Source organism: Schistocerca nitens, chromosome 5 (assembly GCF_023898315.1).
Source record: "Schistocerca nitens isolate TAMUIC-IGC-003100 chromosome 5, iqSchNite1.1, whole genome shotgun sequence".
Classification (NCBI taxonomy): domain Eukaryota; kingdom Metazoa; phylum Arthropoda; class Insecta; order Orthoptera; family Acrididae; genus Schistocerca; species Schistocerca nitens.
The window spans coordinates 613348344-613375735 of record NC_064618.1 but is presented as its reverse complement, the minus strand read 5'-3'; the positions used below and the strand labels follow the sequence as shown (position 1 = coordinate 613375735).

At 45.3% G+C, this 27392-nt stretch overlaps 1 protein-coding gene across 1 annotated transcript in view; it reads left to right on the top strand.

Annotated features, from left to right (window-relative positions):
* LOC126260613 (proline-rich protein 36-like) overlaps positions 1-27392 on the top strand; it is a 144038-nt gene that overhangs the window by 78964 nt on the left and 37682 nt on the right. The window contains exon 5 of the mRNA XM_049957950.1: positions 15330-15566. Within this exon, the coding sequence (XP_049813907.1) occupies positions 15330-15566 (237 nt within the window). The remainder of the gene's footprint in view (positions 1-15329; positions 15567-27392) is intronic.

Below are 27392 nucleotides of genomic sequence, written 5' to 3'. Positions count from 1 at the left end.
CCAGTCCAGCATTTTTCTCGGGTATATTATGGAGGCTACTTAATGATAATCCTGGATGACTGAAAAGATATTTGAAACTAGATCACACAGAATATGAATCCAGTCTCGTACGAACTGCTCAGCTGGTCACTGTGGCCGAACGGTTCCAGGCGCTTCAGTCCGGAACCGCACTGGTGCTACGGTCGCAGGTTCGAATCCTGCTCCGGGCATGGATGTGTGTGATGTCCTTAGGTTAGTTAGGTTTAAGAAGTTCTAAGTATAGGGGACTGATGACATCAGATGTTAAGTCCCATAGTGTTTAGAGCCATTTGAACCATTTTGAACCAACTCCTCAACTTCACTTGTGAAATTTAAATTAAAAGAATGGCAACGTCTTTTTGGATTTTTTTCATATTGATGCTGTATTTACATTTTACTGTGTGCGGCAGTTTATGAAGGAAATGTTAGACAGTTATTTGCTGTATTCGTTGATGGACGAATAGCAAACCGAAAATGCAGCCTGTAAGCAACGATAAGCGTTGGTACTCTCCCTCCACAAAAACGATGACGCAGAGACGATAATATGTTAATGTGACGGCTTGGAATGTTTCCTGGTGCCGGACTGTAGCCGAAACAAGCGGATGAATGTTTAAAGTCTTATTTCTTGTCACATCTCCTTTACGCAAATCGCCACAAAAACACTAGCGAAATTTCTTGACAACTTTACGAAAATATGTTAAGAGAAAGTGTTGCAGAAAGTTTTCCAACGTTGTTTTTTTTTCTTTTTTTTTCACGACGACGCTCCACATGCTTCCCCTCAAGACTTAGACAGACATGCAACTTTTTTGGGGATCAAATTTTGCCTCGCTCCCGTATTCTCCTTGCATGGCAACCAGAGACTTCTTCATCCGTCCTCGAGTGAAGAAACCATCGAGTCACTATGCGTTGATTTTAGACGTGGAAAACTTCCTGGACAGTCAAAATGCAGACTTCTACAACCTAGGTCTCGGCTGAGTTAGCCGTCGTGGGGAAATAGTGCTGCGTTGATGGGTGAATGTGTAGAGAACGACTGACAGCATTACCTTAATTCCACGATTCTAGTTTGCTATTTTCGAGGTGACAACTAGAACTTTATAACGGTCCATCATACTGGTTCCTTTCCAGGACACTTGCCTTGCACATAGCGATGGGTGTTGAGGGGAACGTAGGTTGCGCCTAAGGAGTCCGTGCCGCTTCCTGCTTGCAACTGCTGCTGTGCGTGTAGCTGTTACGTAGGGGCAAGATCACTGTCTATCGACGTAACGTCCCTACAGCCTCAGAGCAATGAGAAATATAACTGCAGCCGTACATCGACCGACTGAATAATTTGGTTATCACTTCACGCGTAATGAGACGGGGAAGGGAATGAAACGATACGACTACCAGATATCAACGCATGGTAACGAGCACTCACATTACTAAGAAACTGTCGTGGCCTATTAACGCGCACTTGGTTTTTGAGTCTGAGGTGCTTACAATGTAACAAGTTTCATGAACGCCTATCGACTCAGTGGAAGTGGACGTACAGTTTACTACAGAAGTGTTCTTGTGATCTACTATAACATGCCTTGTGCAAGGTCTGAGGCAAAACAATAACATTGTCGCTGCAGATTTATGTACTTGCCTAATAAATAGGTGCGACATTGCTCCTGCTTAACAGCTAATGGCCAGCACAAATAACTAGTCATTCTTGGGTGGCATCAGCTCACTACAGTGCTGCACATATTCAAGAAGAACAGAAAATTAAATCATACACTCGCAAATCATCGTAACACTGTTTTCTAATTAAGAAAGTAATGTAAAAGTCGACCTACATCCAAGGATGACTTACTAAAAGACAAATATCTATCTATTTATACTCAGACAAAGGCCCGATCGGGCCAAGAAGACCTAACCCTGCACACATGGATACACAGCTGCATCTGAAAAATCGTATATAATGGGATTACATCAATGCAACGCAAGAATGCAATGCTCTCACGAAAATTCCTGTATGCTGCCGTTTAGAAACGGTCATCTCAAATCAATAACAAGACAAATAGACTAAAATTTATAACATCGTCAGCGTGTAGCACGATGTAAACAGCGTCTCTCCGGCTCCGGGGTAGATAGGAAGAGTGCTTTGTCCAGATACACGAGAACGCTGGCCAGACAAACTCGAACCCAGGTATCTAACGACCTGATTGGTTGACAAGGCTCTGCGTTAAAAGTATTGCTTGCAGATATGCGACGTAACCAAAGGTAACACTGCCCTAGCAGACGAAGGCTTTGGCTATGTGGTCTTTGCACCCTACAAGTAACTCGCAATGGTGGTTTGATCTATAACATGAAAAATGAGTCTAACAGATCGTTTTCAATAAGCATTAGCATCATGAAAGAGGAAAACTACTTGATGCTGTGAATAGTATACTATAACACCCTGTATCTTGTACACTACTGTTTCCTGAGATTTATACCTTCCACGCGGCGACGGACTGTTTCCTATTTGTGGATGTATCTACGCTCATAAGGTCAGTATTCAACCATAGAACTTTCTGGAATTACGGTACTCCGAGGTGGCAAAAATCATGGGACAGCTGTATTCACATATATAGATGGCGGTAGTATTGCCTACATTAGGTATAAATGGCGAGGGCATTGGCGTCGCTGTTATTTGTACTCAGGTGATTCATGTGGAAAGGTTTCCTATGTAACTGTGGCGCATGACAGAAACTAACAGACTGTGAAAACGGAATGGTATTAGGAGCTAGACGCAAAGGACATCCCATTCCGGAAATTGTTAGGGAATTCAATATTCAGAGATCCACAACGTCAATAATGCGCTGACAATACCAAACTTAAGGCATTAGAAAGCAGTGGTCGACGACCTTTACCTAACGACCGAGAGCATTGGTGTTTGCGTAGAATTGTCTGTGCTAGCAGACAAGCAACACTGCGTGAAACGACAGCAGAGATCAATGTGGAACGTACGACTACCGTATCGTTTAGGACAGTGTGGCGCAATTTGCCGTTTGTGGGCCATGGCAGCAGACGACCGACGCGAGTGTCTCTGCTAACAGCACGACATCGCCTGCAGTGCCTGTCCTGGGCTCGTGACGATATCGGCTGGATCCTAGACGACTGGAAAACCGTGATTGAGTCAGAAGAGTCCAGATTTTAGTTGTAAGAGCTGATGGTAGGGTTGCAGTGTGGCGTAGACCTCACGAAGCCATGGATCCGAACTGTCAACAAGGCACTGTGCAAGCTGGTAGTGCCTCCGTAATGGTGTGGGCTGTTTTTACATGGAATGGACTAGGTTCTGTGGCCCAACTTATCCGACCATTAACTATACTTCGGCTACTTGGAGACCATTTGCAGCCATTCACGGACTTCGTGTTCTCAAACAACAATGGAATTTTTATAGATGACAATGAACCATGTCATCGGTCCATAATGTTCACGTTTGGTTAGAAGAACATTCTGACCTGTTAGAGCAAAATGCTTGGTCACCCAGATCGCCGGACAGGAATTCCGTCGAAAATTTGAGGAACATAATGAACTGGTCAGTTGGTGCACAAAATCCTGCACCGGCAACACTTTCGCAATTATGGACGGCTATAGAGGCAGCATGGTTCAATACTTCTGCAGGAGACTTTCAAGAACTTCTTGAGTCCACGCCCCATGGAGTTGCTGCACTATGCTGAGCAAAAAGAGATCTTCCACGATATTAGGAGGTATCCCATGACTTATCACCTCAGAATATTCATCGATGCTCTAATTCCTGTGACACTCAAAGAAAATGTTACAGCTACTTCTTAAACCGTTGGGCTACATATACCGCAAGTACTATGCGCTTGTTTAGCGTCTCGTCAGAAAATCTCTTGGCTTTTGGGAAAATCTCACGTGCAGGCTGCAGCTTAAATGTCTCCTCTTATTCTGGTGTCTGGTGATGAAGTATTACAGCAGTTTTTCATTCCTCTTCCAGATATACCTGACCGGTACCTGTATTCTGGATACAATTGCATCAGCCGCCTGCTCCTATTCCACATTTTGAACTTTCGTTGTGAGCCGCAATGAAACTTGTGGGAAGATTAAGACCACGAGTCACTTTCACTTGCCAAGGAGGCTTATATTCATATATTATTCAGAAGCTATAATTGGTTACATTGGTACAGTAGCATGTGTCAGAATTAAGATATGGCAAAACTGTTCGTCTTTTCTGACCAGTCTAACGTCATCCGTGATTTAATTTCAGTTATTCCTATGTCCTCAAGAGAATTGGTATCCACTAATCATCTTATCTAATGTTATATGTACCAACACAATACCTGATGAAAAGTGAGCCTGCTTAGTTGAGTAGTAACGTGTATCAATACCGTGCAACGTGCCCGGGTTAGATTCCCAGTTGAGCTGGAGATTTGTCTCCGCTTGTGAACTGGATGTTGGTTGTCCTCATCATCCTGTCATCTTCGTCACCAACACGCAAGTCGCCCAATGTGGCGTCGCCTGAAATAAGACTTGCAACCGGGCGGACGAACTTCCCCGGATGGGGCACTGCGGCCAATAGTGCCACACGATCATTTCATTTACCCGATGAAAAGTTTCTGTAAACGTTGGTATGTGCAGTGTCCGCACTTCGCCATTATGAGGGCCTGGATTCTGCTGGGGACACTTTCAGGGAGGTGTCTGTTTGGTCTGAGGAGGAATGGCAGCCCGTTTTAACTCAAGAGCCGAAACAAGAGAAGGTAGCTATGTTGCACGATGGACGCTTTAACTCATCCCGCCATTGTAACATAACACACATGTTACGAACCCTCCCAAGAACGCCACGTGTGGTGGCGATAGCGTGGGCGGCGCCTTTAGCCAGAAACAGAGGATGAGTCATGAATATGAAATCAGGTGACTGATTCGGGACATTCTGACGAAAAAAAAACCGCTGTTCTCCCCATCATTTGCACATCAGTTTCATTTCGAAGCATCTAAAGGTTCATCCACGAATTAAACCATCTAAATAGCTACTGAAACGAAAAAAAAGCCTTGTAATAATAATTCCATATACGGGGGTTGGAACTTTAACAGTGGCAACTATTTATTTACAACTCGTACAAAATAGATACGTGTTTTAAATCCTTACTGACTTTCAAAGTAGTCACCAGAATTCTGTATAATCCGTTGCCAGCGATGTAAGTCGTAGGATACTCTTAGCAGTGCCAGTTGTGTTGACAGTTCAAGCGGCGCGGTCTATTACCCAACAAATTTGTAGCAGTTCTGAAGCGAATGCCGTGAAGTGTTTCCTTCAGTTTAGAAATCGGCTTGAGCTCACGAGAACTTAAGTTAGGGGAGTGCAGTAGGTGGTATAGCACTTAGCAGTCCCATCAGTCAAACAAATCAGTAACAGCTTGCACTGTACGTGCTTGAGCATTGTCCTGCAAAATGATGGTCGGGTCCTGCAGAAAGTGTCATCACTTCTGTCTCTAAGCTGATCGTAGGTTGTGTTCCAAAAATGAACAGCAGAGAGACAGAAGTGATGACACTTTCTGCAGGACCTGACCACCATTTTGCAGGACAATGCTCGAGCACGTACAGTGCAAGCTGTTACTGATTTGTTCGACTGATGGGACTGCTAAGTGCTATACCACCTACTGCACTCCCCTAACTTAAGCTCTAATGAGCTCAAGTCGATTTCTAAACTGAAGTAAACACTTCACGGCATTCGCTTCAGAACTGCTACAAATTCGTTGGGCGATAGATCGCGCCGCTCGAACTGTCAACACAACTGGCACTGCTAAGAGTATCCTACGACTAACATCGCTGGCAACGAGTTGTACACAATGCTGGTGACTACTCTGAAGGTCATTAAGGCGCCACATCTACGGCCCAGCAGGCGACAGATAGACGCTTGACCATCCATCAAGCTGGCACCGGAACTACTTTTTACAGCCGTAGACATTCTGGTGTGAGGTACTGACCAAGTAATAAAAGCCATGAGTGTCGCCGCTCCACCTATTCTGGAACGTCTTCTTGGAAGACCCACTAGCTGTCGCCTCGCCCACGACTATCTCATGTCCACAGGTACACTCCGCCGGGCGACGGTAAAGATGAACGGTTCGTTGTTTCGGGAACATTCTAATAACGATGCTGGGACTCGCTTGCCGTTTCGGTTGTTTAGCGATCGCGAGTATTTCGCGATATTACGGAGAGCTGCAGCGCTAGCCATGAGGTAAGGTTCGCCGAATTCTGCCACCACTCTTTTGTTTCCGAAACTTGATTCTCATGATTTACGTTTCTGACTCCGAAGCGTTCTCACTAAAGATGAAGTCATTCTGTAAATGTGTCTATGTCAGCTACGGCTGTCCTCAGTTTAGAGTACGTTGTTCTGTGCTAATTTCGGAATAGATCTCTTTGCGGTACTTTCTAAATCTTTTATTTATGTTGCGATTTCTATCACCTTCCCCCAGTATGCATTCAAATCAATGGCTTCCCGCAAGTAGTGTCGTAGTCCATGACTTTCCATGCCTAAATAGTGGGTATAATAATAACATGAGATCCCAATGGCCTATCAATATTTATCTCTCCCACTAACTGGGGCAAGCTCTTTTCATTCAGGCCGCCTGGGATACGAAAACTGTGGCAGTCAGTTTATGTGTGCTAGCGCACGGTGTCACGTTGGATTACGTCGGTGCTCTGGGCAAGTCACTCCATTTCAAGAATCTGCCTCCTTAGTCGAGTGGTAAGTGCGTCTAACTGCCATACAGCGAGCTTGGGTTCGATACCGGCAGGATCGGAGATTTTCTCCGCTCTGGTAGTGGGTGTTGTTGTCATCATCATTTCATCATTATCGACATGCGGGTCGCCCAATGTGGCGTCAATTGAAATGACATGCAACTACATTTCTTGGATTGTGATTCGTCTAGCCACCATCAGTTTTGATGCACGGTGTTGAGTTTTAATTGGTTATCTGTGACACTCAATATTATTGACACAGCAATATGTCAATATATTGCTCGTAAGTGCGATGCCAAGAACGCACAATATTCCGCAGTTTTTAAGTGCGGGAAGTATAATTTAGAACTTTACTTTCGTAGCGAACATATCGGCGCTCGACGATGAAGAACTCACCTGCATTCTAACTGAGTTGCTTGCCTTGCAAAACAAAAGCAGAAGTTATGAAGAATAGTTGAAATGAATCTGATAAACTTCCAGTGAACATTTAAATAGACCAGGATCTCATTTACAGCAACAAAGTTTCGAAAAGCACAACAACAATTAATTGCAAATTAAACAAGTGAACTGCGCGATTTATAGTGCACACGTGCTGATTTGTATGTATTTCTCCACTGCTGTACCAACTGGTACCAACGAAATGAAACAATTATATACCGATTACTGATAGAAATTTTACATAATCTTGTATCTGTGCTGTGACAACTAGTGCAAGAAAAAAAAGACATATGCACACTAGACAGCCGACCTGATACTATTTGTCAATTCTAAGACCTCCTACATGTAAACATTCATGTTTAGTATCATGACACTATGAGCTCGAGTTTCTTGTGCTATTGTGTACAATGCGGTATCTCAAATTTCCTGATTAGTCAGGAATTTCATTTTCCAAACTACTGCGACGTGCTTTCAAGTACATCTTTCAGCCCACATCCTGATATTTCGTCATTTAACTTTTGTCTTCAATTCTTTGGAAAATTCTTTCAGATCGAATTAAATTTCTCTCCGTCTCGGCAGAAACTGTCCCCTTACAGGCTACCCTTACACTGTACCCTTAAATGGTATAAGATATTGAAAGAGAATCACTATTCTTTATGCTCTGCAGCATTCTTCACTATGTTACGCCAGCCGTCAATACCTGTCTCAGATGGTCTACATTACTGCGCAAAACTCAGCATTGCACAATACACTGGGGTGACAAAAGTTATGGGATCACGATATTCAAGTACACAGATGGTGGTAGTATTGGGCAGTGCATTGGCAGAGGAGTCATTTCTGTTCAAGTGATTCATGTGAATAGGTTACCGACCTGATTATGGCCACACGACGGGACTTAACAGACTTTGAATGGGGTGTGTCGTAATTCAATTCTGGGACATCCACAGCGTCAAGAGTGTGCCGAGAATACTACATTTCAGGCATTACCTCTCACTACGGACGATGCAGTGGCCGACGGCCTTGACTTAACGACCGAGAGCAGCGGCGATTGCGTAGAGTTGTCTGTGCTAGCAGACAAGCAACACTGCATGAAATGACCGCAGAAATCAAAGTGGGACGTACGAAGATTATACCCGTTAGGACAGGGTGGCGAAATATGGTGTTAATGGGCTATGGCAGCAGACGACCGATGCGAGTGCCTTTGCTAACAGCACGACGTCGCCTGCAGCGCCGCTCCTAGGCTGATGATCCTATTTGTTGATCCCTAGACAAGAGGAAAACCGTGGCCTGGTCAGATGAGTCCCGATTTCAGTTGGTAAGAGCCGATAGTAGGGTTCGAGTATGCCGCAGCAATGGACCCAGGTTGTCAACAAGGCGCTGTACTAGCTGGTGATGGCTCCGTAATGGTGTGGGCTGTGCTTACATGGAATGAACTGGATCCTCTAGTCCAAATGAGCCGATCATTGACTGGAAATGTTTATGTTGGGCTACTTGGAAACCATATGCACGCATTCGTGGACATCTTTTTTACGGATGACAGTGCGCAATGTCATTGGGTCACGGTTGTTCGCGGTTGGTTTGAAGAACATTCTGGACAACACGAGCGAATGATTTGGGGGCATGAATCCCATAGGTCACTTATGGGACATTATCGAGATGTCAGTTCGTGCACAAAATCCTGCACCAGTAGCACTTTCGCGATTATGGACGGTTATAGAACCAGCATGGTTCAGTATTTCTGAAGGGGCGTCCAGCGACTTGTTTAGTCCATGCTACGTCGAGTTGCTAGATCACGTCGGGCGAAACGAGGTTCGACACGATATTCGGAGGTATCCCATGACTTTTCTCACCTCAGTGTAAATATTGAGAGTATGATGGTCCCTTTGGTTTCCATTACTTCGACTTGTTGGAGACCGGTCCATTGTCACCAGGATGAAAGCTGGAGGTAACCGCTGCTGCGGAGAAGCCGCTAACTCAACTCCTAATTAGTATAACCAGTGTTTACTCTATGGGAGACAATTAACGGTACATCGTGGCTGATAGGCGACTGCTGCGGCGATTCCTGAGTTGGCAAATGCGCCACCTCGCACGGCCACCTGCTCGCCAGCCCTATTCTGTGTGCCCGCCGTGGCTCCCTAATGACCGGCAGACTCGCTCGCTCCGAAATATCTCGCACACAGAGCGGCCATTTATAACGGCTGCGGCTGCGGCTGGCGCCTCGCAGAGGCCACTGTTGGGCGCAAATACACTATCCGGGCCGCGTCCGTCATACGCCGTCCGCCGGACCGGAGCTTAATATACGTAAAGCTGGCTGGCCACTCCATTCCTCCATCCCTCATCTCGACTGACAGAGTAATTTACTAGTCGGATCCACCTTCGCTCATGTTTCTGGCTCCTATTTATAAAGACCTGGAGCATGACGCCTCTGATACATCTTCTGAATTTCCAGAATATCAGTCGTGCGGTTCCAGTTTGAAGCGCCTAGAAACGCTCGGCCACAACGGCCGGCCCGGTGAACACAGTATTCTATAATTTCTCGGACAAGCGTCACTAACATCAGCACTTCACCTAACGATATTTCTTCTATGAACCTTCCTTAAATAAAGTCTGGTCACAAATATAGGAACAACCGTCCTCAATTCGGAACTGACCGCCAGATGTCACGAAATGCGAACCTGCATGTGCAAAAGGTGTGGAGTATTGTTTTGTCAGATGAGAAGCAGTAACATCAGAATCGAAGTGTCAGGAGAGCTCAGTGTCCTTCAGGGACATTTCAACCCTTCTAAATCTCCCCAAGTCGGCCGTTGGCGATGTGTTTGTGAAGTGGAAACGAGATGGAACAACTTCAGCTAAACGGAGACAAGGCAGACCCCATGTACTGATAAGACAGCGGAGTCAAGATTGCGAAGGGTGGTTGTAAAATATCGCACGACATCAGCGGAAGAAATCACTCGTGAATTCCAGAATGGTGCCAGCAGCCCAGCCAGCGCAATGACTGTCTGCAGGGAATAAATGCAATGGCGTACAATGGTCGGACAGCTCTTCACAAGCGACACATTTCTGCAGTCAGTCTTAAATGACGCGTCAGGCAGTGTAAATAAAAACGCCGCTGGACAGAGAATAACTCGGAACGATCAATTTGGAGAGATGAATCACGCTGTGCCTCCCGGCTATCCGATGAAAGGATTTTTTGAGTTTGGTGAAAGGCTGAAGAAAGCTACCTTCCACCATGTGTAGTGCCAACACTGAGGTATGAAGGAGGCTGTGTTTGGTATGGTGATGATTCTCGGCTTAGCACGTAGTTCCCTTACTACGATTAAAAAAACGCTAAATGCAGAAGGATATGAACACATTTTACGACACTGTGTAATTTTTACAGCAGAGGAACGGTTCAGAGACGACGATTGCTTGTATGAGCTCGACAGCTGCATCTCTGAGTCAACTGTTTGTGAACAATAACAGTCCTCAAATTAATGGTGTCCATATTATCGATATGAAACAATGGAACACCTCTGGAATTAGTTATGATGTCGACTTCACTCCAGACCCCAGCGTCCAAAGTATCTTCTTTGGTTTCAGCTTTTGAAGAAGAAAGAGTTCCCATTCCTCCACAAACCATTCAGGCACCTCATTGAAAGTGTTGCCAGTGGCGTTTAAGAAGTCATAAAGGCGAAGGACGCACACACCCTGCAGTAATGTCCGCTAAAAACGTCCGCAGACTTTTGATCAGATAGTATAATGTATACAAAACTGGGTGGAACTATATTTAGTTTAATTCTGGGACAACACGTTCTAGACAACGAATACGAGATCCTAGTGTATGTACAAGTGCATGCGTTTACACTCCTGGAAATGGAAAAAAGAACACATTGACACCGGTGTGTCAGACCCACCATACGTGCTCCGGACACTGCGAGAGGGCTGTACAAGCAATGATCACACGCACGGCACAGCGGACACACCAGGAACCGCGGTGTTGGCCGTCGAATGGCGCTAGCTGCGCAGCATTTGTGCACCGCCGCCGTCTGTGTCAGCCAGTTTGCCGTGGCATACGGAGCTCCATCGCAGTCCTTAACACTGGTAGCATGCCGCGACAGCGTGGACGTGAACCGTATGTGCAGTTGACGGACTTTGAGCGAGGGCGTATAGTGGGCATGCGGGAGGCCGGGTGGACGTACCGCCGAATTGCTCAACACGTGGGGCGTGAGGTCTCCACAGTACATCGATGTTGTCGCCAGTGGTCGGCGGAAGGTGCACGTGCCCGTCGACCTGGGACCGGACCGCAGCGACGCACGGATGCACGCCAAGACCGTAGGATCCTACGCAGTGCCGTAGGGGACCGCACCGCCACTTCCCAGCAAATTAGGGACACTGTTGCTCCTGGGGTATCGGCGAGGACCATTCGCAACCGTCTCCATGAAGCTGGGCTACGGTCCCGCACACCGTTAGGCCGTCTTCCGCTCACGCCCCAACATCGTGCAGCCCGCCTCCAGTGGTGTCGCGACAGGCGTGAATGGAGGGACGAATGGAGACGTGTCGTCTTCAGCGATGAGAGTCGCTTCTGCCTTGGTGCCAATGATGGTCGTATGTGTGTTTGGCGCCGTGCAGGTGAGCGCCACAATCAGGACTGCATACGACCGAGGCACACAGGGCCAACACCCGGCATCATGGTGTGGGGAGCGATCTCCTACACTGGCCGTACACCACTGGTGATCGTCGAGGGGACACTGAATAGTGCACGGTACATCCAAACCGTCATCGAACCCATCGTTCTACCATTCCTAGACCGGCAAGGGAACTTGCTGTTCCAACAGGACAATGCACGTCCGCATGTATCCCGTGCCACCCAACGTGCTCTAGAAGGTGTAAGTCAACTACCCTGGCCAGCAAGATCTCCGGATCTGTCCCCCATTGAGCATGTTTGGGACTGGATGAAGCGTCGTCTCACGCGGTCTGCACGTCCAGCACGAACGCTGGTCCAACTGTGGCGCCAGGTGGAAATGGCATGGCAAGCCGTTCCACAGGACTACATCCAGCATCTCTACGATCGTCTCCATGGGAGAATAGCAGCCTGCATTGCTGCGAAAGGTGGATATACACTGTACTAGTGCCGACATTGTGCATGCTCTGTTGCCTGTGTCTATGTGCCTGTGGTTCTGTCAGTGTGATCATGTGATGTATCTGACCCCAGGAATGTGTCAATAAAGTTTCCCCTTCCTGGGACAATGAATTCACGGTGTTCTTATTTCAATTTCCAGGAGTGTATATGAGCACAGTGTATAGTCGACGACTCGCGCTAATTGTCCAGTGTAGCTGCGTCGCTATTGATTGGAAGTGTGATTGGAATTGATACGAACGGGTTTCCAAGTGTGTCTATATACACAATGATATCCGAGAATCACGTGATTGCAAATAAATTCAAAGCCATTGTGAATCAGAAGGTAGTTAGACATTAAATGTTTCACGACAGTCGGAATGTTAGGCAGTGAAGATTCAGAAAAATATTCCTTTTTACGGCGTGAAATAAGAAGTTTCAGTGAATTTTCAATTTGCCTATTTTTGCCTCAGTTGAACGGTTCGTCAGTCCACTTGCGCTTCCTCGTTAACTACATAATCGCAAAAGGCTAAGACTGTGTCGAATAATTTAACATTTTTGTCATCCATGTAATATCAGTGGAAATGCACAACGTTCAACCAACGCAGTTTTATAGGCTGTTGTTGGAGGGTGTACGATGCACTGTTCTTGTATAGTGCATGTGGATTTTTCTGTGTAACTTTTACCGTACTGGCAGGGAATTTCATATATTCCCGCAATCAGGTAAGGAGAACTCTACAAGCTATAAATAACTGCACCCAGCCAATTAGAGAGGAAGATTAAAGCGATGTTGCAATGTCCACGGTCTCTTAGAAATATTTCTACAGATACTGCCAGATCAATGAGGAAACGTAACTTACGAAATTCAGGTGGATGAAAAAGTATGAGATAGGAGGTCTGATTTCCAAAAGAAGAAAATCCTCTTTCGTAAGGATAATGAACTTGTTCACAAAAGTGGTTCAACAGTGTGAATACGCTGTCAATCAGGTTTAGTGTAGCTGAGCTTAATGAATTCCCGAATAATTTTCTGGCTGGAATTTGTTTCGTGCCGAAGAAGAGATTCTGATCACGATATAGATCAGTATTTCGACAGGACTTGTAAAATCTCTCTTCAGTAATGGAATGATCTCACTGGAAAAATACTGGGAAAGTGAATTGCCCTAAATAGGCCTAGGTCGAAAAATAAGTGCTTGTTGTATCTAAAAAAACACCATCTTTCCTACTGCCCCTGACAGCTTCACCGTTAGTTTCCTTCTGCCAAGTTCTCCAAAACTGAGAACTAGAGAAATTGGTGTAATGAATATTGTAAGAAAGCATTGTATTTAATTTTTCTTCTTTAGGGACATCAGCATAGTATCTGTCTGATAACGACATAATTATTAGAGCCCGATTATTAGAGTAGATGCACTTTTAATATGTAATCTTTATTCACGACAGACTGTTTCGATTTTGTCGCCATTTTCAAGTACGTCTAGACGGATGTGACATTACGTCGTAAGAGTGGAACTGTTAAACTACTGTCACATCGTAATTAACATTTTATTTTCAACATGTTGAAAATATTCACATCATTTACCATCTTATTAAAACAGTGACAGTTGTAAGACAGTCCACTTACGACGTGATACGGACGTCACATCAGTCCAGACGTACTTCAAAACGGCGATAAAGCCGAAACAGTCTGTCGTGAATAAAAATTAGTTATTATAAGCAGCTACTTGGTGAATCTACTCTAATAATCGCGTCGTTAACAGACTTTGTATTTAACCTAACATTTAGAACGTATTTTGTAGAATTCTGGTATACAGAATTACGCTTATTGCCAGCCTCCGGAGCCGAGGCCGCCAATTGACGATAGTACCGTGGCGCTCGACTCGGAGGCAAGTCTGTTCCAATCCTGGAGATGGCTCAAATTTTCGCTGTCAGTATTTGGCAGGGAAGTGGAAGAGAGGTTGTGACGCAAAGTTCCTGATCATATTCTTTGCGCCGAAGTCCTAGACTCTGTTTCGGATCTCTGCGCAGTGTCTCATGAAGTGAGGACATGAGGCACTGTTTACGGTGATCCGTACGTCGGATGGGGACTTTTAGCTCGGGGGCTCCTTGATGCTACTCGCGAGCAGTAGGCTCTCCCTTCTTTTCATCCATAATATCTCTCTCTCCCTCTCTATCTATCGATCTATCTCTCTCTCTCTCTCTCTCTCTCTCTCTCTCTCTCTCTCTCTCTCTTTCCGGCCGAACAGGCGTCGGAAGGCCCAATGATACCGACCGACTGCGGTGTCATCTTCATCACATAATCGTCACTGCGCTGGATGCGGATACGGAGATGCATATGATCAGCATACCACTCTCCTCCCCGTTGTCGGTTTTCGTAATCGGAGTCGCTCCTTGTCAGTCAAGTACCTCCTCAGTTGGCCTAACAAGGGCTGAATGCACCTCACTTGCCAACAGCGGTCAGCACCCTCGGACGGTCAATCACATGGGTTTTAGCCAAGCTCGACAGGCTTAACTTCGATGATCCGAACAAGCGCATTACTGCACTGTCCAAAACACTCATCATAGTCGTGCACACGACACGGATACACACATAACAATTCGTATCTGGTTGGAGGAATCCAACGGCAAACCATCTCCACTAGGCCACTTGGACCTTACCATGAGCCGCGTTGCAGGGTTCCTGCCTCTGCTCCCCTAAGCTCATATCCTGAGTACTAAACATTGCATTACGTTACTGCTCGTCACGGCCTTTGGACTTGATTTCGTAGGGAGGAACGAACGGGCTGACCAAATGGTTCAAATGGCTCTGAGCACTATGGGACTCAACTGCTGTGGTCATAAGTCCCCTAGAACTTAGAACTACTTACACCTAACTAACCTAAGGACATCACACACATCCATGCCCGAGGCAGGATTCGAACCTGCGACCGTAGCGGTCGCGTGGTTCCGGACTGCGCGCCTAGAACCGCGAGAGCACCGCGGCCGGCACGGGCTGACCTTTGGGTTCCCAATCGCACAAAACAGGCTTAATAGGGAGCAGGAAAGTACGGTACTGTCCACGGGCCTTCGGCGGTAATTATAGCCGCCGCCGTGACAGCTCCATTGTTTGGCCACTGGGCGCCAGCCTCGGCCCGGATTGCGGCAAGTGGTCGCCGACGCCGCCGCTGTTGGCAGCCCTGGGCGCCGTGTTTACCCGCGCCGTGGCGCCGCGCCAGCGCTGGCGGCAACTTGTTGCGTGGGACCACCTGGCAGCCGCGGAGGTCGACCCGCGCCGACATCGTCCGCTGCCCTCCGCATCTCCACCGGCGCGTGACGTGATGTATCTCTGCTCAGCACTCGGCGTGTTGGCGAGTTTAATGCGCGTAAACAGCCGAAGGGGTCCATTAGTGTTAGTTTACTCTACCGTTGAAAAATCACTGGAAGCAGTAACAATCACAAAATACCTTAAGTGAACGACCACAACTGTATTTACCCACGTTTATTACGTCACAAGTGTGACCTAAATACAGCGTGAACATAAATCAACTGTGAAGCACAAAATGACCAAGATTAAACTGGAATGACCACACAAAACAAATTTTAGGAAAATCAGATGCCAGGCTGGAATTCATTGAAGGAATCTTAAGGAAAGGTAATTTAGCCACGAAAGGGAAAGTTGAGCGAAGAGCGGAACGTGTCTCGGGATCGCTTAGTCGGCTCTAAACCATTACAGAGATGCTCAGCAAATTTTGTGCATCGTGGAAAGTATTATTGTGAAATTTCGAAAGAGAACGTTCGAAGAAGAGTCGAGCAATATATCACTTCCCGCCACACATGTGTCTCGCGAAATTACAACGACCAGAATAATAAGGCAAATTACAGCTCATACAGAAATTTATAGACGGTCGTTCTTCCCACGGGACCATTCGCGAATGGAGCAGAAAAGGAGGGACGGAAAGTGACACCCCACCCCCCTCCCCTCCGGACACACCTATTAAGATGGCTTGCGGAGTATTGATACATCTGTAGAGGTAGGGATTTGCGAGAAAGAGGATCGTAGATAACCCTACACTGGGGTCCATAAGATAAGATATCTACAAGTTTCATTAACAAAAATTGACCTTGGGGTTACAGCGAGGACTACACCGTCACTGACAATACGTACATAGACGGTGCTGTCAAGAATACGGTGAATGAATTTTTTTAGCAGCAGCAGATGACGCTGCAACCATTTGATGTAATTCGTCCGATAGCCTCATCCGTTCAGATAAGTAGCGTCAGGCTGCAACACGTTCTGACTTGTCAGTCAGGGACCGCGGACGCTAGAGTAAGGTTGCCTTTATCGTGTCTGCCGCACATCACGAACTTAAAACAACGCGTGAACGTTAAGTTATTTCAGGTTGCAAAAAATTGACAAATAAACTCATGAAATTTTAACATTTGTCTATGGCGATAATGCCGTAAGTCTGAAGACTATTTGTAAGTGGTATGACCGATTTAACAGGGTAAAGGAGTCGCTGGGAGACTAGCAACGTTCGCGCCGTCCATTAGCCTTCAAAACAAAAGAAAACGAGCAAAAGGTGGCAAAAATTGTTTGTTGAAACAGGTGAATAACTATTCGAGAGCTTACGGTTCAGTACATAGCATCTTAACAGATGATTTTCAAATGAGACGTGTGAGTGCAAACTTTGTTCCCAGATGTCTGAGTGACGAACAGAAGGAAAATCGTATGTCAGGTTTTAATTCAGATCAGGAGGTATATCCAAAATTGTAACTGGAGATAAAACTTGGGTCTATGGATATGATTCTGAGATGAAAATTCATTGTTCCCAATGGAAAATGTACGAATCTCCCAGCCCTAAAAAGACATGTCAATGAAAATCGAATATCAAAGTCATGCTCATTGTTTTTTTCGATATTGAGGGCATAATGCGATCAGAGTTCATTTCAAGGGGAACAACTGTAAACGCCGAATTTTACAAGGGCGTACTGCAACATTTGTGAAACGGTGCACGAATAATGAGACAAGAAAGGCCAATGACCTCTTTCTACGTCGCAACAACACGTCGCGCCACACCTCACTTTTGATTCGCAGCTTTTCGGACGGAGAAAGTGTTCCTGTCTGTCCACATCCACCTCACTCACCAGATTTAGCACCATTCGACTTCGGGCTCTTGCAGAAAAATTAAACCTGTGCTTAAACGGAAATGTTTTGACATCATTCCTGACATTGAGAGGGCCACGAAAGAACAGTTGAACGCCCTTCCAAAAGAAGCCTCCCAGAAATACTTCTATTCATTAATTCAACGTTGCGATTAGTGAATTGTTAGCCAAGAATAGCGTTTTGAAGAAGATTAAATAAAATTCCATATAAGCTTTTTACTTTGTTTCTAATAAATTATTCAGCGTATTTTTTGATCACACCGTTTATTATGCTTTAAACAGACCGTGCAGGCAGTTGTCTGGGGTGTATGATTCTGCCTGCATGTCGTGCGCGTCTGACACACAGTATCTAGAGTCCTAGGGAGACATGTTGCCAACTGAATACCTTTGGATGTGCTGTGGGATCTTCGGCTTATTAGAGGAAGGCTTGAGGTGGACTGTGGTTGAATGTCACACGAGATGTCTTATCAGATTCCCGAAGACGTTTACAGAACAGCATCCGTGAAGGCTAAAGTACCATACTTCCCGGCAGCCATTGAGCCACACACCATGTTGTTGCCTTCGAGATATTACTCTGTATGCTTGGCGCCTTGCGCTATGCATAATATCATAAAAAGGCATACAGGGTTTCACCGAATGTGATGCAAAGCACACTCTAAGAGAACCCAGGGAGAAAAGTATCTGTCTTTTTCACGAATGGCCGGCCTCTGTGTCCGAGCGGTTCTAGGCGCTTCAGTCCGGTACCGCGCGACTGCTAGGGTCGCAGGTTCTAATCGTGCCTCGGGAATGGATGTGTATGATGTCCTTAGGTTAGTTAGGTTTAAGTAGTTCTAAATTATAGGGGACTGATGACCTCAGATGTTAAGTCCCATCGTGCTATTTGAACCATTTTTGTTCACGAATGAACCACAGAGTAATTATGGCCGTCTGTTTACCTGGTGCGCTCCAGGAGGATTTAAAAGCCTATCAACATTGTGTTCCAGGCTGGAGCAACACAGTTTCAAGAGCGCATACACGACGTACTGCAGGGGCTCTTTATCATGCAAAAGACCTATTTTGTACTTGAAAATCGTCCTTGGCCGTAAATATTTCCGATTATCACCCAAGATGCGAATGCAATTTGTGATATTTGTAAATTCTGTGCCTGTTTTGAGTCTGAGCACTGTATTCGGAGTTCAGTATTATTTCAAAACCCAGTACATATCAGATTCTATCTTGTAAAATCTCTAGTGTTGCTTTAAAAAAATATATTGGTGGTACCGTCGCCTGGTATGTTGCTTCGGCGATCTCTGATCAGATTCATGTTCTCAGTGATAAATGAAAAAGGGTTATGAAACGAATCGTGAAGCAGGACAATCATATGAAAATGTTAAAACGATTGCCGGCCGTAGTGGCCGTGCGGTTCTAGGCACTACAGTCTGGAACCGAGCGACCGCTACGGTGGCAGGTTCGAATCCTGCCTAGGGCATGGATGTGTGTGATGTCCTTAGGTTAGTTAGGTTTAATTAGTTCTAAGTTCTAGGCGACTGATGACCTCTGATATTAAGTCGCATAGTGCTCAGAGCCATTTTGTTAAAACGATTCAAGCAGGAATCGAATTACTTTCTGTAGAATGGGATTGAATAGCTTGTTTCCAATGAAATAAATCAGTTTTTTTTATTTGTCTTAAGTGACTACGAGGGTCAGTCAAAAAGTAATGCCTCCTATTTTTTTTTCTACGTTTAATTGTCAGGAAATTTAAATGCAATTACATAGGTTGAAAACCACAACATTGAGGATCATTTTGTCATTTTTCAATGTAATCTCCGCCCATCTCTACAGTTTTGGTCCATCTTTGAACAAGGGCATGTATCCCAGCACGGTAAAAATCACAGCTCTGCTTCCTAAGCCATTGACGCACGGATGTTTTGACGGTCTCCTCATCTTCAAAATGAATCCCACGATGAGCTTCTTTTAGTGGCCCGAACAGATGGAAGTCTGAAGGTGCCAGGTCAGGGCTGTATGGGGGATGAGGCAAAACTTCCCATCCAATTTTGACAATCTCGTCAGAGGTGTGACGACTGGTGTGTGGTCTTGCATTGTCATGCAAAAGAAGAACATCTGCCAATGATTTTGTTGGGCGAACTCGCTGAAGACGTGCTTTAAGTTTTTTGAGGGTTGTGACGTATTGAACAGAATTTATTGTGCATCTCTGCTCCAAAAAATCAACCAGACTCACACCCTCTGTATCCCAGAAAACTGTTGCCATAACTTTCCCTGCCGATCGCACAGTTTTGAATTTTTTCTTCCTCGGCGAGCTTGTGTGACGCCACTCCATTGACTGCCTCTTTGATTCGGGTTCAAAAAAATGCACCCATGTTTCGTCCCCGGTCACAATTTGTTTCAGAAACTCATCTCCCTCCAAACGGAAGCGCTGCAAGTGTTGGGAGGCTATTGTTTTCCTTGCCTCTTTATTCTGATCGGTTAACATTCTGGGAACCCACCGTGCACAAACTTTTGAGTACCCCAATTGTTTAATAATCGTGATCACACTGCCTTTACTAAGAGAAATAATGCGACACACTTCATCTGCAGTCACCCGACAGTCACCACGAATGATGTCATCAACTTGCTGAATGTTGTGTGGAGTCACTGCACTCACCGGCCTGCCGCTCCGCTTTTCGTCAGTCAACGGTGTTTGCCCTTCAGCTTCCTTACAACGACGAACCCATCGTCTAACAGTGCTGACATCCACTGTCACAACACCATACACCTTCTTCAGTCTTTCATGAATGCGTATGGGCGTTTCACCTTCTGCATTCAAGAATTCAATCACACAACGCTGTCTCAAACGAACATCGATGTCGGCCATCTTACAAACGTCTGCTGTGCTGCCACCTGTTGACACAGAAAGTTACTACTGCAGTGGATTGCAGAAGAAGGTTTGAGGAATGGCGCCAAATTCAAATTTTTCACTTAACTTAATTTCTTTAAGTAGAAAAAAAATGGGAGGCATTACTTTTTGACCGACCCTCGTATATCCGTAAGGCATGTATTTCATGGTGGCACAAAAATGAAGTCATCGCGAACATTCTACATTTAGTTATTAAACTGAAAGTAATAAACTGCGATAAATTATTTACAAAAAGCGAGAAACAGTAGCAGTATTTGCTTAGGGTTGTATCACATATGCGGTTACAGAGAGCAAAAAGAAATTTTATCAAGGAATCAGAATTTTTAAAATAAATTGGGTTTTTCTCGTCTTACTTGCCTCCCAGGAATTGTATGTATGTAGTAGTTTTATATGTCGCGTTGTTAGCACTAATACAGCATTGTTTATAATTAAGTTGAAAGTAATAAAGTTATTGGTTAACCAGATACTTTTGCACAACATTTTTGTGTTTAAAATTAATATTACTTGATACTATTTTTCACTTTTCTCTGCATATAGCGACCTAGGGACAACCCTTCCTTTTCTACAACGACGCCCGAATTGCACACATCTCATGTTTTTGTGCAATGAAACCAAACTGAAGGAAAGCCCAAAAAAATAATCAGACTTGAAAAATAAGGGACACCTTAATGTGCACGCTCACTGACACACAACACTCGCCTGATATAAGAGGAAAAAGCCTAAACAGGATTCCCCACCTGCAGACGGGAACACACTTCGCTAATCTCTCAGCTGTCTGTACTTTAAAAAATGTTTCGTGGATCTCACTGCATCACTAAATCTCCGAAACTGAAAACGGAAACACTCTGGCATCTTCGCTACAGAGAAACCAAGTCTCCAACATCCATGGGAGATGCAGATCGAGTGCTGGCTTCCTGAGTTTGAAACCACTCCGCGAAAACTGCTTCAGACCTCAGGATTCCAACTAACACGACTCAGCAGCTGCAAGCAGACAGTTTCGTTGACGATTACCCTCTTACGCTAACGATATTCCACTGCAGAATTCAGCTTCACACAAGAGGCTTTCAAACGTTTATTTCCAACAGGTGTTCGGGAGTGACTGTCAACCTGGTAAAGTCATTCGCCCTCGAGACTGCCCCATAGCCTCCACCACAGCCCATTTAGGAAGATTAGAGAATGGCCGGTGCACCATTTCCAGGCTGGAGAAAGACTCCCGGATGCCGGAACCGACTCTTGTGTAGACAATTGTCAAAGGGCGAGCACATAGGCGAGGCCGGCGTAAGACGTACTGTAGCGTTTATTTCGGATCTGCGGCTTCTCCTACAGCCCCGACACAGAGGACAACAGTTTTCGAGGTGTTGCTGTATTCTGAGGGGCAGACGGCGGAATTCTCCGCAGCGCGCGGCCACGTGCTCGTCTATTTGCGGCGCCGCCGTCCGGCCGTCGCTCCGTGCGGCATCTGCCTCTGGCTGTGCCCCTGGGAGAGGCAGCAGGCGGCAGAAGCCAGAAGCCAGGGGACAGCGCGCGCCGGGAATAGCACTTGTTGCTCCGCTGCAACCTGCGCGCACACCCGCCGCTCACGCCTCGCTCGCGCCTGCATTTGGTTGCCCAACATCGCTGCTGCAGCAAGTCTGGCACCTTGTTTTCTACCTGTGTGTGGGCTCTCCGCGACAAAGTGGAAAGTTCACGCCTTCCAGTTAGAGACCATATTTGTTAACCGAAAAATATCATAGCACGTGATTTCATCGGCATCCACCTTTGGATTTTTGCCCAACGTTGTTCATGTGGGCAGATTCCGTGCCTGAAGCTCGATTCTGGGACAATCAGAATGTAATCCAGCAATGTATTTCCTAAGTTGTAGGGACCAGTGGAAGATGGAGAGTACAAAACTTGTGTATGGGGTGGATTTTCAACCATTTGTCATTTCAGTTGCTCAGTTTCCCATTCCAAATCAAATTCCTTTTCCCTGAAGATCATCTACCTTTCTTTAACTTTCGTGCAGGCCTTCATTGCACATTTTCTTATCCAGATGATCATGAAGAATCGCGTAGTATTGCTGTTATTGTTTTAACCTTTTTCGAGACACTCTAGTTTTCATCCCATAAAACGCTAGTTGTACACTACTGGCCATTAAAATTGCTACACCACGAAGATGACGTGCTACAGACGCGAAATTTAACCGACAGGTAGAGGATGCTTTGATATGCAAATGATTAACCTTTCAGACCATTCACGCAAGGTTGACGCCGGTGGCGACACCTCCAACGTGCTAACATGAGGAAAGTTTGCAACCGATTTCTCATACACAAACAGCAATTGACAGGCGTAGCCTGGTGAAACGTTGTTGTGATGCCTCGTGTAAGGAGGAGAAATTCGTACCATCACGTTTCCGACTTTGATAAAGGTCGGATTGTAGCCTATCGCCATTAAGGTTTATCGTATAGCGACATTGCTGCTCGCGTTGGTCGAGATCCAGTGACTGTTAGCAGAATATGGAATCGGTGGGTTCAGGAGGGTAATACGGAACGCCGTGTTGGATTCCAACGGCTTCGTGTCACTAGCAATCGAGATGACAGGCATCTTATCCGTATGGCTGTAACGGATCGTGCAGCCACGTCTCAATCCCTGAGTCATCAGATGGGGACTTTTGCAAGACAACAATCATCTGCACGAACAGTTCGACGACGTTTGCAGCAGCATGGACTATCAACTCGGAGACCATGGCTGCTGTTAGCCTTGACGCTGCATCACAGACAGGAGCGCCGGCGATGGTGTACTCAACGACGAACCTGGGTGCACGAATGGCAAAACGTCATTTTTTCGGATGAATCCAGGTTATGTTTACAGCATCATGATGGTCGCATCCGTGTTTGGCGACATCGCGGTGGACGCACATTGGAAGCGTGTATTCATCATCGCCATACTGACGTATCACCCAGCGTGATGGTATGGGGTGCCATTGGTTACACGTCTCGGTCACCTCTTGTTCGCATTGACGGCACTTTGAACAGTGGACGTTACATTTGAGATGCGTTACGACCCGTGGCTCTACCCTTCATTCGATCGCTGCGAAACGCTACATTTCAGCAGGATAATGCACGACCGCATGTTGCAGGTCCTGTACGGGCCTTTCTGGATACAGAAAATGTTTGACTGCTGCCCTGGCCAGCACGTTCTCCAGATCTTTCACCAATTGGAAACGTCTGGTCAATGGTGGCCGAGCAACTGGCTCGTCACAATACACCAGTCACTACTCTTGATCATCTGTGGTATCGTGTTGAAGCTGCATGGGCAGCTGTACCTGTACCCGCCATCCAAGCTCTGTTTGACTCAATGCCCAGGCGTATCAAGGCCGTTTTTACGGCCAGAGGTGGTTGTTCCGGGTACTGATTTCTCAGGATCTATGCACCCAAATTGCGTGAAAATGTTATCACATGTCAGTTGTAGTATAATATATTTGTCCAATGAATGCCCGTTTATCGTCTGCATTTCATCTTGGTGTAGCAATTTTAATGGCCAGTAGTTTAATATTTGCCACATTTGAAATCGATGTGGAGCGCTATCGAATACTGTCCAGAGCTTTGACTGCTGTTTCATTACTGGGGTGAAGTGGTGCACCTATGTTGCAGTCACAGTAATAAACTGGCACACAAAACCAACTGAGCTTCTTTTAAGATCCTCAAAGGTTGCTACCAAATTGGGTTTTTCAATTTCCTTCACGTCTGAGTTCAAGGAACGCAGAACATAATATTCTAAAAAAATTTTCAGTGTTAATTCTTCACGAAAAATGTTCCCTACACTTTAATCTGGTTTTTCTACGTTCTTAGCTTTTGTATACATTGTAATCGTCGATTGTTGCATACCTTAATGTGCACATTCTTTATACGTTTATCTGTGGTTCTGGTTTTTTTATCTTCTTAAGGCTTTAGCATCTTCACGTTTGGTTTCGGCCAACTATTCAGTAACTATAACTGCTGCTGAACAGGCTCCTCGTAAAATTCGTCAGAAACTGAACATTTAATGTTTTCCAGTGGCGAGGGAATTTTATGACGGTCACAAAGAATGATATTGTAAATGCAGTCCAAATTACTTTTAACACAGCAACATACTGGAACAATAGTCTTATGTGAAAAAGTTTGCAGTCATGAAAGGTGAATGTATGATTTATTCACGTCATACAATAACATGTCAGAACTGCCGGATCGTGGTAGACAGCTTCTCTGGGATCCGATTTTCTGGTGTTCTTATCAAATGGATGAACAGTAGTCGTTGTAATCTGCGTAATAATCATACAAGACGTGCATGGCTGTGTGCCGTATCTCAAATTTCTGCATAGTTTTTTGATTGTGTTTGTCTTAATTTATGACCTGTCTACATAACTAGAGACTACACGACCTGTGATGGACAGTCTCCGTCTGACCAGCACCAAATTCGTAACTCCAGAATGCCACGCGAACCCGTGAATAGGTTATGATTACGTACAAAACTTAGGAGAAGGTGATTTTTACGTAGTAAGTAGTTGGTATTTTGCCATTAAAAGTCAAATACCACATATAAGTGGAAGTCAAATGGAAATGAGGTAAATGGAAAAAAGTAAATAATCTGTGTAGTATTTCAAAAGTAGTCTCCAAAATGTTAGTAAATTTATTTCACTGTGAGACAAAACGGCCAATACCTTCATGGTAAAATATTTGCTGTTGCATACGGAACTATGATTGTACTCAGGCGTCCACTTCTCCGTCCGAAGCAATCCGACGGCCACGAATATCTTTCCTCAGGACTCCAAACATGTGCAAATGTCATGGGCAGACGCCGGAACTGTACGGAGCATGTATAAGGGCTTCCCAGCGGAAGTTCCGCAGCATACGCCAAACAACCTTGGCAACATGCGGAGCCGTCCATATGTCTCACAGTGAGATAAATGTGTTGACAGTTATGGTGATTGTTTATAAATAGTTTACTTACTTTGTTTAGTCTCTCTCGTTTCCATTGGCCTGTTCCTTATTGAATGGATACTAGATGGTAGGATGTGACTGTGGATATTCTTCTAAATTTAGCTGTCAGTAGATTTCTTCCATATGATTTTTCTCATTTTTGTTTACCAAGGTGTCACAAATTTGATCGTTTCTCGCAATTTACTGAGAGAAATTTCCTTTTGGACATGAAAGAGGACAGTAGAGTATATCCTGATTAAAATTTTGGTGTCACAGTTATACTGATTTGCTGGTCGGTGCTTCGAGGTCTCCATGTGATAGTTAAGCGTTAATCATGCCTGGGACTTGGTTAACATCGTTTTTACTGTTACAGGTACTAAAAAGAGTGCTTCGTTTTTGTTTTACATCGGCGAAATCTCTTGTGATAGGCAAAATGTTTAAAAATGTTAGCTTTGAAAATGAATCAGCACGGAGCCCACCTAAAATTTTCTTGGCACGCTGCCCGACGTTAGAAACATTTGTGATACGTGTCTCAATTTGCTCACTATCGAAAGTCTTATTGCACCGAGATTTTAGAAGAGATTTAATGATCGGTGACTGATTTGTTTTAGCTAGTCTGTGTCATGAGACTGTACGGCCAAGGAACTTCTCTTTCGCCATACGTCGGTGGCACATACGTTACAGATACTTTTCATTCATTTACCGATCCCGTAGGTGTTCTGAGCTCTTATTGATCTACGCTCACAATAACCTTTATGACCACGATCATTCCTTGCTCTATTACTCATTACGCATATGGTGAAGGTTGTTAAAATTTAAAGAAAGAGTACTTGGCCCTACATTTCATTGCCACAGTTGCTCTTAAGATAAGTCTGCTTTATTTATAAGTTGATCAGGAGCTACTGGTGGCTAGAAGAGGTAAAGGGCCAGGCAAGTATGTAGGGTGAGACATAGTGACGGAAGAATAACATGGAATAATAAAATGGAAGATTATCTGCTGGAAGGGGAACTCATGAGCGTAGGTGCTGGAAGCCGGTTTGGTAGTGCAAGGTATGCGGCGTGTGGCGGCCGGAGGTGGCTGGTGAGGAGCAGATGACCGCCGTCTATTTCTGGAGGCTTCCGGCTGCGCCGCGCTGTTTACGTGGGTGGAGAGCTACGGGGCCCTGGCTTGCACCGTCAGGCCGGGACGCTGCGTCCCTGCCACCAAGTCCCTTGTCGTCGTGCAGCTGCGCTGTCCCTGTGTACAGGCTTATCTCGCACAGTTATGGCTGGCATCTTCGCAGGAACTTGCTGAAATCATTCTGCGACAGATTTGCCAGCACGGGAGCGAAGGAGACTACTTTTCCAGCCGCTCAGCTAAAATTCACCATCAGCAGTAAGAGTACATGTCAGATTAGCAACGGTAACGACAACTGGAATACTGTCATCTCTTTGAGCAGATCAACAAGATGTTAGGTATTGAGTTTAGTGATCGCGAAACATAAAATCAGCCAAGACTTGTCTAGAGTGAAAAGGCGTCTGGGCCGTGTACCGGATACCTCTCGCGCGACTGTAATTTCTCCCTTTTCCTGCTCCATTCGCAAATGGCGAGTGGGAAGAGTCTCAGTACGTAAACTTCTGGGTTACCTCCGATTTTTCTGATTTGCTTGTCGCGATCATTTTGACGGGACCTATGTGGGAGAAAGTTGTATACTGTCGACTTCTCCTGGACTGTAATCTTTCGATATTTCTCGAAATTTCGATAGCACATCTCTCCGTGGCATAGAACGCCTCTCATGTAGCATTAGAGTTTGTTGGTCACTACCGTGACGTTCTCGCATCGATTAAACGTTCCCGTGTTGAACTGTGTCGGTCTTTCTTGGATTTTTTACATCTTTTATTAACTGAATCCTGGTAAGTGTACCAGACTGTTAACCAATGCACAGAAATTGGTCAAACAAGTGTTTTCTGGGCCACTGCTGTCATATACGCATTACACTTCCTTTAGAATTTTTCTATGAAGTTTAGCTTGGCATATGCTTTCCCTACAATTTGTTTTATGTCGTGTTTGCACTTTAGGTCGGTTTGTATGTTTACTCCTAGGTACACTCCTGGAAATTGAAATAAGAACACCGTGAATTCATTGTCCCAGGAAGGGGAAACTTTATTGACACATTCCTGGGGTCAGATACATCAC